The sequence below is a fragment of the Aptenodytes forsteri genome, unplaced genomic scaffold (assembly GCF_000699145.1).
Source record: "Aptenodytes forsteri isolate BGI_AS27 unplaced genomic scaffold, ASM69914v1 Scaffold76, whole genome shotgun sequence".
Taxonomy (NCBI): Eukaryota; Metazoa; Chordata; class Aves; order Sphenisciformes; family Spheniscidae; genus Aptenodytes; species Aptenodytes forsteri.
In genome coordinates, this window is record NW_008794444.1 from 2797872 (window position 1) to 2812381 (window position 14510).

Consider the following 14510-nt stretch of genomic DNA (forward strand, 5'->3'; position numbering starts at 1 on the left):
GTGGGGGGGGGGGGGTTGTGGCCTGGTAACTGTCTTGTGTTTGAAAAGGAACGAAGCACCTGGAGTGCACATTCCCCGACGGCACGGGCCGGCGCGTCATACAGAACAACCTCAACTACCCTTTCAGCATCATTAGTTACGCCAATCACTTCTACCACACGGACTGGAGACGGTAAGGAAAGAAAACCCGCTCCCTCCCACGGCCGGGAGCGCTGAGCTAGCGGTTCCTAGGGCTCCGCTCCCCTAAGCAGCCAGAAGGCAGCCTGGGCCACTCCCTGCCGGAGTCGTGCTAGCGAGCAGCTTGGAGGGGCTTTGAGCTAGAGGGGGGGGGTGGAACGCCCACTGTCCCCAGCCTGCTCCCTGGTCCTGAGTCCTGGAACCTCACCAGAGCGCTCTCTTGGGTCTCCTGCAGCGCCATGTTCAGCAGCACCCGCTTGTAAATCTCAGCACAGAACAGTTGTTTAGAAACAGCCCCAGCTTCCTGGGAAGGACAGAAATAGTGGTTGGTTGTTTTGGGTTTTTTTAAAATAAAAGTTGGCACGAGTTTCTGAATCTAGATTGAGTCAAAGAAAAGATTCTGTCCTCAATTGTTCCCTCTCCCCCGCCACCCAAGGCCCTCAGCATCAGGAACTCGCCTCTATTCCCCACTCCAGCTGGAAGCTCTCAAAACTTCAATCAAATCTTAGATTACCACAAACACTTAAGTGCTTGCCATGCTTGGAGGGGACTCGGGGAGATAACGTCTCCTTGGAAGGCTGTCTCTGTGACTCTGCATCACCAAAGAGAAATGCACTGAATGAGCTGGATGTAGATTTTACAGGGCAAATTTCTTTCCACTTGTTCTGCAGGTGTTCAGAGCAATCTTTTTAGCTGCCTCTGTTCTTAAATGCATGTAGACAAGGGGAAAAAAACCCGCAAGTTTCACAGAGGAGTAAAGCACTTCTCCCCCTTTTATCACCAGGGATGGTGTGATAGCCATCGATAAAGAAACTGGCTCCTTTACCGATGAGTATCTTCCAGAGCAGCGATCGCATCTCTATGGAATAACTGCAGTTTATCCCTACTGCCCTGGAGGTAAAACACAAGGAAACCCGCCCCCTCTCGATTGTCTGACGGCCGCTATGTGCTTGACACGCTAAAGATACCCATTTCTCTCCGCAGCAAGGAAATAGTAACAACTGCTATTGCGAGAAACAACAATCTTTGCACCCAAAAGAACTGCAGACCCAGAAAACTGTCACTGCATACAACTGAGGGGGAAGCCCCTTAACCGAGGCCAACGAAGCGACCTACTTTCCTGCAAAAGATTATCAAGTATTTTTTGAAGTTATACCTCAAGTCTTTACTACTGTATTTTTTAAAAGTGAAAAACATCGATAGATTACCAAAAAATGGTCCTGTGACTCTTAGGCCATTACTCTATCTCTTGCTTATGCAAGCAAATTTAAAACGTAGCTTTCTTATTCAAATGTTTTATTTTATTGGAAGAAGAATGGATTCATTTTTAATAGTTTTGACAATCTGACCAACAGGTCCTTTTATGAAAAAAATAAGTGCATACGGGAAGCTTTGGATGCAGTATCTTGCTGGGTCTAAGTAATCGACAGCCCTGAAGACAGAGACTGTGTGTGCTCCAGCAGTGTGCAGAACAGTTACGTGATATGGCAAAGGCATTGAAGATTTTCCAGAAGACAGTTCTGTATTTTCACCGCTGCCTCAATGCATGTCTTTTAGTATTTATATTAGAAGAATATGCTAGAATTGATCTGTTCATGCTTGTTGGTTCTTTTAAGTGCCTTCATAGACCTACCCAGTGTAGACCAATACATGTTCAGAAATACCATTTACGTTGTAACGCTTCACTTTTTCTAGGTTACTTCAATAACTGAATAAAATGGTTAAGTTTCCCTTTGGATTTAGTTTTTAAGTATTTCAGCTGTAGGGTAGAGAGTGGAGAAGCAGCAAGCAAGCCAGGAGCGAGCTGTTCATAGGGCAGGACCTCAGCAAGAGAGGAATCTGCAGAGCCTTTATGTAACACTCCCTTGTCAACACAAAGCCAAACACAATGAAAAAGTGGTATTTGCCAACTCAGAGCTAATCAGAACAATTTGTCTGTTTTCCCCAACTTCATTTATTTAAAGAAAAATGGTAATTCATTAGAAGTCAGAATTCAAATTTCCTGTTTTCTTTCAAAACAGTAAAATAATACCATTTCAAACTGCATGCCAGAGTTGTAGAGAGTTGTACATAGTTCCTAATTGTACTAAGTACACAAGAGACTAAAAGCTTTTATCTGTTCATCTCCCGACTTTCCCCAGTCTGTGGTCCGTCTTGGGATCAGCAATAATTGCCTGAACTGCTACAATCGCTTCGTTAATTTTTGTTTGCAGCTCTCGGAGCTCCTCTATATGCAGCAGTCGGAGAATTTGGGCAGCTTCATTGAGAACAGCATCTGGGCGAGATGCAGAAAGAGAAGTCGTATCAAGCATTTTCATCGAACACGAAGGTCTTAAGCTTAACCTAAGCCAATGCTCTGCACTTCATTCATGCTTGTGGTGTTCATACTTCAAGCAGGGAACAACTTCCCCTGCAGCTAGAGAGGGACAGGGTGCTCTGCAAAACCTCGCTCAGCTTCCTGCAGCCCTCGCAGTAATCCACAGCCAAGTCGGGTCAGCACGAAGCATTCTGAGTAGTTATTTAGGGGTACGTGGGGCAAGAGTGAAGCCAGACTAGTGGAGTCCCAGGTCATCTGGCTATTGTTTACGAAATAATCTGTCAGGTCATGCCAACTTGCTCTGCCTCCGACTAGATTTTAACGGAGGTTAACGGTTGGACTTGGTGATCTTAAAAAATCTGTCAGGTCATGCCAACTTGCCCTGCCTCCGACTAGATTTTAGGTAAATTAGCCCTAGGTTAACGGTTGGACTTGGTGATCTTAAAGGTCTTTTCCAACCTAAACGATTCTATAAGACACACGGAAGCAGCGCAGAGGTCCTCTGCTGGCAGATGCAAGATTTACAAGGCAACAGTAACGAGATGCATTCCTTCCGCTTGCAGACGTGGCTGCCACTAAAAGCTGTTGTTTAAACATTACTCTGAGACAACATATTCCACAGCTAAGATTTATGCTTTTCTGTTCCAAAACAAAATGCACAGGAGTGCTCGTAAATAACAAGCTGGGAGGGAGCAATTCCTTCCACTACAGGCTTTTTTACTGTACGCGTTATCTACATTTTTGACAGTAATATACTTTGACAAAGGCAAACATCGCTATTTAAAAGTAACATTAAGAGGACTGCTTACCTCCTGTGTCAAAACCAAGAATGTGCTTTTCCAAAGCAACAGGCAAACCCTTTAAAAAGAAAAAGCATGTTCAAATGTAATTAGAAATGTCATTTTGCATGTTTGGAAAATAAAAATCAAGTACTACAGCAGGTAACTCTGGAGCAGAGGACACTTGAGTTTTGCTTATCTAGATGTGTGCGGCAACTTCAAAAAGTCATCACGCCCATTAAACGCGCGCCTTTGTGCGCTGAAACATCAAACCCAGAGTATGAATAAAAGAAAAATCTTCATGTTTAATAATCCCCCTACTTGTCAAGCGAACCCCATTGGATACACACTGCCCACATTCAATCCTTAAAAGGCTAACAGCAGTACTGTAAGAGAACACCCAATCCAGCAACATCGCTACCCAGACAAACAAAAAGCATGCACAAACTAGGCTTTCTAAAAAAAACTATTGCCTTTAAAGAGCTGCCAGTTTTCAAAGCACTGGCTGATTTGAAAGAGAGTTGTAAAAACTCTCTGTAATCAAATGAGTTTCTCAAGCACTGAACTTGCAACCTCCATCAACATCCCCAGAAGCATTTTCTCAAGTGTTAAAATAAGCGTCATGTCTTATCTTGAAAGCCGTACCTTGACAACCCAACAAGGTAAATCCCATTTTATTTGATACATTTAAACCACAGGTGCAGCAGTACAAGTGTCCTCAGCATAGTCGTACATATCCTCCAGTCAGAGATCATTTCTGTACCTATTTTATCTTTTCCCCGCTCTATCTTGATATTGCCAAGAATGCAACTCATGACATTTTGCATGTAAGTCATCTGCCATGCAGCAGTCAAGCATTCATAACCTGTTTCCAGGGACAAGGCTTAATATACAAAGTGTCACTGGCTAGTATTTTGGCCATTAACAAGCCAGCCAAAATCAGAAGCGGAGGTTTATTTTTCCTCTCCTTCTATCCTGCAGCCCAGCTATCCCCTCTGCTTTTAAGACATTTTCTTCATTCATCTGGTACACTACGATGTTGATAATCGCCGCTGGCACGGATAAAGCTGTTTTCCTGCCTCCAACCCCCTGCCTTTTCTCCACCTCACTTGAAATTTAGCATTCCTAACGAGGATACACTCCCAGCAACATATATCACATTCAGTGACACATTTCAACCTAAGACCTGACGACGCTTTGAAGCCCTATCAAATATGAACAATTCTTTGGCATGGAAAAAATTCACTGTTCCTCAGAAAAGCTAGTTCTGCCAAACACACAGAAAATCCCATTTTGATCCCTACACGTCAGCTGCACAGCTATGTAAACAACAACTAAAAGCAGCTTTTTTTAACAGTAGTTACAGAACCTAAAACGAATACAGCAGTCTCAGCTGCTTTCATATTTCCCTGCTCTTTTAACAGTTTTATGGATGGACAAGACCAAAGCTTTGATTTACTGTTCCAACGCTTCTGGCAATTACTGCACTGCAGCTCAGAGCACCTGCGACTGCCACTTAGTAAACACCATAAGCAGTGTTATGATAATAAATAAAGCATGGCCTGTTCTGAGCAGCTGCCAGAAAAGATGAAGGGACTTGCGCTCTTTGACCAGATCCAGTCGCTTTAGCGGGGACGCTTCTAAACATACACCTGCAGGGCAAGAGAGGCTGCCTTCCCCGGCTGCGCCCAAGACCCGGTGCCGGCAGCTGCTGCGCCAAATGCCGGCGAGAAGAGCTGGAGAACTGGGATGTTTAAGAAAAACCACAGTCACCCCCTGGAAGACCTTACAAACAGACAGCTTGTGGTTAGTCTCTGCAAAAATCTGAGGTTTAAGTGCAGAAGTTTCCTTCGCCATTTCTCTTTTTGGGGAAGGGGGCGGAGGGAGGAGTTGCATGTCCAACATCCCGTTCCTTAAACACATACGAGGTGTACATACGACGCGAAACACTCCATAGAAGAAATGTTTCAACCTGTTTACGCAGCCAACGCTGCCGGTTCCAAGGAAAAGCCAGGTCATACATTTCTTCTCATACCGTAGGCCTGCTGCACTGAAGAGTAAGGGTAATCCTCTAGCAAATACGAAGCCAGGAGAACAGCTATTTACATGAAATATCATACAGGTACCTGTATTTGTATTCAACTGAAACAAACAGAGCTTTCTATACTCTCCATAATCCTCTGGGTCTTTCAGAATGAGGATGGCGAAAACAAAGCAAGTTTCCACCACCCTCCTAAGCGAAGTATTTAAACAGAACCGGGTTTGACTGAGATGGCAGACATTTACACCTGTACTTCTTTACTCGATATGGAATAATCAACACTAGACTCATGCAGTGTATATACAAACCTCCTTGGACTGACTGGCCTTCGCTATGGCGTCCTGCGTCAAGCGCTCTTGAACCAAAATGCGAATTGCCTAGGAAAAACATTTGAAGGCGAGAGTAAATAATTGACGTCTTGATGCATTTCTCGGCAATTCCAAGGGAAAAGGAGCCAACATTATAACCCAGCATAACCTCAAACCCACAGTTTTGTGAAAGACACTTTGGAAAACTCTTTCAGACCCTAAACCTTTTCAAATAGCACTATTCTTTGCAAGTAGCGTCTTGCACAGGTGTAGTCTCTTCGGCTGTGGGAAGGCAGCTTAACCAGAAGAAAAGGACTTTACACTTATTAATTTCAGCCACTACTGGGCCAGAAACTGCAAAGTACTAGGCACTCTCAAAGCCTGCGATTTCCAGAACGACCTGATCGCGATCCCAAAGCGGCAGCACCATTTTTATTTTTCTGAGATCGCACACCTTTAATGCTGCAGCAATACAGCTTCTTCAGGAAGGAAAGCCTGCTACTGGCATCTTTCAGTAGGCGCTGAACCATCTTCCACATGCAGAGGAGCCTGGAGCAAGGCTACCCACCCAGGTTTTAGAAAGACTGAGAGCAGAAAGGGATTATTTTTAGACACAGGAACAAGAACAGCCCTGATTTTAACAATCCTGCTGCTCATCTGTTTTTACCGGCTCCAGTACATAGCACAAAATCATATCGGCGCTATCAGTTACTGATACCTACAGCTGTAAACGCCTCTAAAAATAACTGAAGGAATACCACGCAGGCAGACTTCCACCAGAAAGAACCGAGTCTGTCAAACACATTCCTCAGACTTCCCCTGATGAGTAGCCAAATGTGACAGAAGCAGTCTTACTGCTTCATGTTTCTCTTCCAAGATTTGGTCATGATAAAGTTGAGAGGCAATACTAGAAAGTTGCCACTGAATACTTCTAGAAATCTTTCTAACTGAAGGGAGTAGCCTGGACAAAAGAGTGATTTGATGAGGACTTTAAATTCCAGCAGTGAAACCAGACCCTGCGTAAGAGAATGTTGAGTGCCATTTGCATTAGAAAAAGGATATCCAACTGTGTTACAAATATGCTTTCTGATCAACTTGCCAAATTCAAATAAATAAAATGGGACGCCGAATATCTCGCTGCTCACTCTGGCCAAGGTCTGGCCAGATGTCTGTGGCATGCTTGCACCCTTTGGCCTTCCCTAAGCATCCGTTCCAGAGTGTCCAAGCCTGAATAGGGATCACAAATTCTTCGCATGCGCACTGCAAACCTGCTTACTGTGGTGTAGAATTAAGAGTTTCACTGACACATTCTAATACCATCAAACCCTGAAAACTAGCGTTACTGTTGTTCATGTAACATGAATTGCCATTGCAGGAATCTATTCTCACTGTAATTAAAAGCAAGAAAATTCAGGCTGATGGTTTTGTCCGACTGCTTCTGTCCAAAGAAGTGAGACTAGAAATGTGGAAATAGTGACAGAAATGTAAATACATTTAAGCAGAAAACACATTCTGCTTTCTCTTCGAGTTGTTAGTACCGAATTAGAACAACCCAGATGAAGTTCGCTAGCCTCGAGACAATCCTGTAAGACGACCCGAAGGAACTCTGTCTAACAAGGGCTGAGCTCATGCTGCAGATCCTCAACACTGCCATTCACAGGGTCTCTTCTCTTCCTACCCAATATCCCTTTTCACTGGTTTTTGTGGGGTTTGGGTTTTTTTGGTAGGGGTTTGATATTCCAGATCTCCACCACTCTTTAAAGATTGGCTAAGAGTTCAAAGGCTATTTTGGGAAGGCAAAGGAGGATACCATACTGGAGAGAATGAGAAAGTGATTGATGGGATAACTGCAGGCCGTTAATTCCTTAGGAAACCAGGCTGACGTGATAGTACTGTTTAAGTATACCTGTTATAGACTTACACACACTTTATAAACTTCAATACCCATGGCATTTAGTTTCTCCAAAATAAATTCAGCAAATATCACAGCTTCTGTAATGGATGGACATCATTGGGTTTTTTCAGTGAAATGAGTTTATTTTGGTGCCAAACAAAACTAAGCTTATTTCCATATTGTGACATGATCAAGTGGGAACTCAGGATTGCTACAGCCTCAGTAAATACAGTACAGGTTCAACCCGAAATTTACAGGTAACTACGGAGTTCCACCACTAAATCACAAATTTTATCACAGTCATAAAAAAGATGCCTTAGAAAATTAATTAGCCTATTTACTGCATTTAAAAGCCATGATTAGTTGTCAAGACTAAATTAAACTGACTTTGGTAATGACAAGGAGCGAACAGTTCACAGGACCAAAAGGAGGAGGAGGAAGCAGCTTTTAACTGTGGCTCCTCCCCAGGTTGTTTGTTTTAAAACATCCTTTGCATCACTTAGCCTCTATGTTTTCAAGTTTCTCTTAATTTCTAGCACTGGAATACAATCTTCTCCTTTGAGTGCGTTCCTCAATATTTCTGAGGTTCATTAAAAACACACAAAGCAATACTTCGGCTAACCTAGAGCACTTCAAATTCCAAACAACAGTTCCCAGTGTTGGATTTCCAGGAACTCAGCTACAGCTGAACTGTTTACCAAGATAACTATCCCTGCATTAATTTCCATGATTTATATTCTGTGTTCTTATCTGCTTGAAAAGGCACATACAGGACGAGTTTTACTTTCTATTTGTGCCTAAAAAGTCATAGTTATCAGTAACTTTGCACCACAAGCTACTACACACATACCAGCCACTGGGGAGAAGGAAGAAAGGGGGTCTGAAAACTGTGAAACTCACCTTAAGCATTACCAAGTAATCATCATGTCGCTGAATTTGAAGCAGATTAGCTAAAGCCATCACTCCAGCCTTGAAATCAGGATTATTCACTGTGAAGATAATCATCATCATTAAAAACAGATGCTAGTTTAACTGGCTCCAAAAGACAGAATTGGCTTCCTGACTCCACGGTATCGATTGCTCTCAAGGATGGGCAAGGCCATGGATACAGAGCAGTGAGCAACCACTTAGTCTGGCTACAGAGCAATCCAAGCGTGCACTGGGCTTCGTAGCCAGGTTGCAGACCACCACCCAAGCACAAACAGCACTGTTTTCAATGCCAAAGGCATTGCCTATGTCCTACTGCACAGGAAACCTGTGTTACGTCTTTAAAAATGAAGCCAATTACACAAAGGTATTCTCTTTTATAAATCTTTCTATCACTGCAGAGCAGAACTGTGCCTGCTGGGTGAGGGCAGGACCAACTCCTAGCTGTCTTCTTGTAGAAGGAGCAATGGGAGAAGACTTGCAGGATTTAGGGCTAATTTTAGTAGTTGTTTTCCACCACTTCCACTTATTGTGAATGTGCCTCACAGCCAAAAAAAATAAAATGATTACGAGAGGTACAGCTGGGGAAGACCGAGCCAACAGGTAATACTGACAGTATTGGAGTAAACAGTCTGCCACCATGTTTCCTTAGCTTTTTTTTTTTTAAAGATATGTTAGAGTCTACAGTCAAAAGGTATCTTGCTTTTTCACCCTAACCCACATTAAGTACTCATGTTTTATAGAGCTCTCTGCAAAGCTGTTAAGGTAAATACCCTTCAGCTGCTTCCGCATTGCCTGATAAGAGCCCTCCCAACTTACTCGTATCTGATCAATTCTCTGGGCACCTCATTCTGCTGGGAAAGATTCTCCCCTCTGCCCTTCCCTTTTTTGCCAACAGAAAAAGCTCTGCATTAGCGCACATCCAGATACCTGGGATCCACGCGGAGTAGTTCTTCCTTCCTTCGGTAGGAATACAGACAAGTGCAAACAACTCAGAGTAACTCTCAAAATACTGTTCACAGAGAGGCAGTTTGTATTATTTATGAATACATAAACCCTGCATTCCTAAAGCTTTAAATGGGGCTTTAAAACGTTACATGTATCACAGTATTATAACAACTTAAAATCTGAAGAACGCCACACCGGCCATGGAACACATTCACGTACGATGCATCCATACAGTAGGCTGCTGCACACTTACCATCCAAGTTAATCAGCGGTTCTGCATTTTTTGCTGTATTGTCAGTATTTTTAGCACCATCAGGGGTAGAATCCTTATACTTATCAGCTGTTAAATTAAGAAGCAAAACATGAACACCATTAGAGCTAATGACAAAAATAACTAGTTAGAAGTTTAGCGCCAAGGTGTAGTTTGCTATAGCTGTATTTTTGGGGTGTGGTAATTGCCCAAGAGCCTTCTGGGCTTACACGCTGACGTTTTGGAGCTCCCTACTAAGGTCCCCAAAGGCTGCCGTTCTAGTGAGCTACCCTAACAGCTCCCATCTGCAGGGAGCTCACGTGCTATCCAAGAGCAGCATCAGAGCATGCTCCACACTTATGTAGGACATTATGCTCTTTATTAAGGCTCTGCCTACAGTCTTCATCCCAGAAGGCTGAACAAGCTGCACCTTACAGTTCTACCACTTTTAAAATCCATCATTTCAACTAGCATTGGCCCTCTGCCTCAATCAGCAGCATATGTAGGGCTCAAGAACTACAGATTGAAGTCAGTTCTGATCAGCCAGTAAAACGTTTTCAGCGAAGGCTCTGTTTTATAGACTGCAGCGTTCATCTACAACCCACACAGGGGTTTTTCAAGCCTTCTGAGGATGGGACCTCCTGGCTCCTCCATCTAGACATACCCCCGAGTCACAGGCGGCTCATTCTCTCCATCATGAGGGACTGAGAACCAGCTCTACAGATTGCAGGTATTTATATTGCGTCCCTGTCTGGGGCAGAGCTCAGCCCTGCAGGAATTCAAGGTAAAGGAAAACAGTACTTTGGCCATTATTATGTTTGCCACCAGTAATTACGTTTGTATCTGCGCTCTCACTATAAGGAAATGAAACTGCTACTGACTGTTGAGATTTAACTTAACTTTTTCATAACCTTGCCCTAGTTCCCAAGGGCTCAGGATCTACTCCCTGTGAAACAAGGGTCTAAGAATAACTTATTTGAATAAATGTAGTACTAAATAAAATGCATTTAATACACTTTAGAGTAAGTTCTCATAAAAGCAATCCCACAGGGAGAAGGGTATAAATATAAACAATGGGGTTTGCTATATCGAGAAATAAAGTAATAAATGCAAGTATGCTACTGCACTGTCCCACGGGAGCTGAAGAGAAACAGTTCACATCTGAATATGGTGCAAAACCAAGCAGATGAAAGCACATTTTTATTTTTTTTAAGAAAACAATATATACTTTTGACCTTTGTCTTAATTTGACGAATACGTCATAGAATTAAACAGAAAAACTCATTTCCCTACCATTTTGAAATATTAAATATATTCACCCATACCATTATCTCCATACTCGAGCCTAACCGCTAAGCCAAGAAGCCAGTCCACTGTTTCTTGTCGTTCTTGCATTTTGAAAGGACAGTTTACGTCTTTCATATACTGCGGAGTAGAAAGAGGGGAAAACAAATAGATGTTATTGACCTGTATGAAGTAGCTAGGAGCACAGAACTGTTTTTTAAACAGTCACTTTCCCACAGACCTTAAAGTTGTTAGAAGATAGTTACTAACAAGAAGCATCACTGTGAAATGTCCTGCTGTGGCATCTGATCCATCTGAGACATTTTAGAGCGCTCCAATCCGCTGCTAACTCGAGTCTGCCATTTAGTAATGGCACCTGCTTTTTAATGAACGTTATTCATGTTATTCGTTGTCAGACTGCAAACCAGAGAAACCGAAATACCCCTTTCTTTGCTCTCTGTTCGTTTTACACAGTAAGTGGAGGCAAGGGAAAGGGGAAGGACAGAGAACAAGTTACAGCAAAAACTCCCCATCTAAAGCAGGAAGGAGGAATGGTGCTACCTAAGGCTTTCACAATACTGGTATCAGAGGATTCTGAGGGGCGGCAGAAGTAATTTTCCCTTTCTTAGTGTCCCAGCCACATGTTGTCCTCTCTTGTTGTACACAATCACTGTCTCTGCTCTTCTGAAGCCAGAACACAGGACCCAGCCCAGCCCGCTGCCAAGACTCCCAAAGCCCAGGACATAGTGACATTTTGCTGTGCCCCTTTGCTGGAGGGAGAGAAGTGCCACACAGCCTCTACTCCGGCAGCAGCAGCACGGAGGGAAAGGGCACCAGGGGCTGGAGAGCACTAGAAGGCAGGGCTCCCCTGTCAGGCACGCAGAGAAGGACAGTCTGGCCAAGCCAAGAAAGATACCACTGATACCACAACAGTACCAGCTGCCAGTAATTCTAGTATCACATACATTTACGTACATGTTATTAGAATGCTTTAGGCTCCCTCCTGCAAGGCATGAGCATTGCAACTCCAATCCTCCTGGGCAGTGAGCAGGGCAAGCAGTTCCAGGGGGAAAAAAAAGTGAGATGAATGGGCACTGAGCATTACGGAGCAGCATTTTCAGCTCCTCGCAGGGCTGTTTTGAGAGAAAGGCAATGGGAACCAAGAGGGAAAGCTCAACAGCCCTGTGGTGACTCAAGAGGCTCACGAGCACACAGGAGATCACTCGCAAAACGATGGCTGCTTGCCATGCTTTGTGCTGGCAGTGGAAAATCATCTATCTGAAATAATAAGAGGTGCAGAGATGAGCTGCAGTAGCTTTCTTCCACATGGTTGCAAAGCCTACGAGTGCATTCGCCTAATCCGTTTTCCTTTTGGTACATAAGAATCGTTAACGCAGAAAAAGCTGTTTATTTGTAGTCAGTTTTCTTTCTACTTCAAGAGCCGAATCAAATCAGGCAAGAAACAGATTAGGATGGATACCACCTATCGCAAAAACACAGCTGAGCAAAAATTGCATACAAAAGGTTCTACCATCTTAATAACTCCTACAGTTTGGCTTCAACAATACATTTAAATTCCTAGAAATGTAAAAGTTCAGAGACAGGACAAATATTCAGAGTAGTTTACATCCAACAACCAGAGCAGCTATTAATCATCACTTATATAAGACATCTTTATAATTTAAAACTGTGTTTGAAACAACAAAATACCTTTTCAAATGATTTGGGCCAGTCATCACTGTGTATGTTTCTTAAATTCCCTCGGTCTTCAATCTTGTAATGTCTGATTTTCTGGTCTTCGAGCCAGACAATAAAATTTCTGAATTCTGTTTCATCTGTCGGGAGAAGTAAACAAAGCAAGAATTAACCAGTATCTTAGGGGCAAAAACAAGCCCTTAAGTTTTGACCCAATTCATACAAATACTGGTGCCCCTGAGCGCTTTCATATTTTACCATAAAGATACCTCTAACACTAAAATCATGTATTCCAGAAAAACCTCTGACCAAAACTCAACACTGAGTGCTTTTCATTTTTCAAGTCACTTCAAATTGGCTACGGTTGACTGACTACACTAAAAGCCATCAAGCCAACAGATTGTTTTTATTGGGAACATAGTTACAACTTACTAAGCGAAGAAGGAAAGGTGAAACAATGATAGAGAAATTCAGTTCCTAACCCTGTTATCTGGACAAACATGTCACATGCAGCAGTAACCCCCCCCGTCTCTTCCAAAGAACAACGCGCACAACTCGTGACTGTGCAAAGACATTTTCTTCCTTCGCTGTTGACTCAACTTTTCTTGGTTGTTGACCCAACATCTCATTATTTGGGAGCTGGAATTCCACAATACAAAGACTGTGGTCCAAACAAAGATATTTGTACCGGACGAAGCAATTAGCCTGCACCTGCACTTCAGCGACAGAATTCATTTCTGGACACAGCGGATCACAGCTCTGGGGTATCACCGGCCCCTCAAAAACCAGCTGTGATATTTTGGCTTTGGATGAGCTTTAATATCCCAAGTTAATGAATTTAATATCCTCCCGCATCTCAGAGTGGGGTAAGCACACCATTTTTGCCCATCAGGGACAAGAACGATACTTCTGCTTCTCAAAAGTGTCTTCTAAGTGATATAAGGGCCCTGCTTCTATCAAATGTGTTGTAAGAAACAGGGACGCGGTCACAACACATGCGAAGGAAAGCTTTCAGTAAGATCTTTTAAAACTTCTACATTGGCAAAATGAACCTTAAAGGAAGAAAAAAAAAAAAAGGAACATTAACTGTAAGGAACTTAAGACCCACAACAAAAGAAGATGCCAGTGGACAACATCTCTTGAAAGAGAAGCGAGTCTACCCGAAGCACTGAAGGAAAAACAACCTATTAAAAAGATGACCTGAAGTGTACAATTGATCACACTGGCTAAATACATTTATTACAGCACCCTTTCCAGCAAGAAAAAAAAGCGTTGCAAAAATCAAGCATCAAAGTATTGATATGTACTGGTGCGTTACAGACAGCCACGCAGAGACCCAGCCACGCCAAGAGACCCAGCCACGCCAAGAGACCGCTTATCCCCCCTCTGCCTCGCTTCGTGTACAGGACAACCCCGGCTCCAGGCTCCAGGGCAGGTTACCACAGCAGCTGAGGGGGTTTTCTGGGGCACGCGTGTCCCCCCCCCCGTCCCTCGCATTACCTAAACCAAGGCCCTTCACGAGGGGAGGCCAAGAACGGCAGCGGCATCGCCCACCCCCGGGATCCCGCCTTGGCTTTCGCTCTGTTCCTAGACGACGCTCCAAGAAGCCACCGAAACCGAGCGAACCGCGCAGAACCGCTGCAACGCCCGGGGGTCCCGGTTTTCCCGTTGGAAGCTCGGGATTTTCCCTAAACACCGTGCTGCGGCTAAAACTTCGAGCCCAGAGAGCCGCGCTACCGCTCCGAGCCCGGCAGACCCTTCCGGCCTTAACCCTCCTTCCCTCCTCGGGCCCCCCCGCCCGGGAGACACGGGGACACGGCGGGGGAAGGCGGGAGGTTTCCGAAGCGCTGAGGCGGGGGGGACGGCAAGGGGAAGGGCGAGCAGCCCCGG

At 43.9% G+C, this 14510-nt stretch overlaps 2 protein-coding genes across 2 annotated transcripts in view; one reads left to right on the forward strand and one right to left on the reverse strand.

Moving 5' to 3' along the window:
• The window catches only part of NID2 (nidogen 2), a 22739-nt gene extending 20784 nt beyond the window's left edge, over nt 1–1955 (forward strand). Inside the window, 3 exon segments of the mRNA XM_019474778.1 lie at nt 49–172; nt 962–1074; nt 1162–1955. Coding sequence (XP_019330323.1) covers nt 49–172; nt 962–1074; nt 1162–1172 — 248 coding nt within the window. The 3' untranslated portion in view covers nt 1173–1955.
• A 124-nt stretch (nt 1956–2079) lies between these two features.
• The window catches only part of CUNH14orf166 (chromosome unknown C14orf166 homolog), a 13848-nt gene continuing 1417 nt past the window's right edge, over nt 2080–14510 (reverse strand). The window contains exons 2-8 of the mRNA XM_009289893.1: nt 12636–12760; nt 10967–11066; nt 9645–9731; nt 8417–8505; nt 5623–5691; nt 3304–3352; nt 2080–2452 (exon numbers count right to left, since the gene is read on the reverse strand). Coding sequence (XP_009288168.1) covers nt 2298–2452; nt 3304–3352; nt 5623–5691; nt 8417–8505; nt 9645–9731; nt 10967–11066; nt 12636–12760 — 674 coding nt within the window. The 3' untranslated portion in view covers nt 2080–2297. The remainder of the gene's footprint in view (nt 2453–3303; nt 3353–5622; nt 5692–8416; nt 8506–9644; nt 9732–10966; nt 11067–12635; nt 12761–14510) is intronic.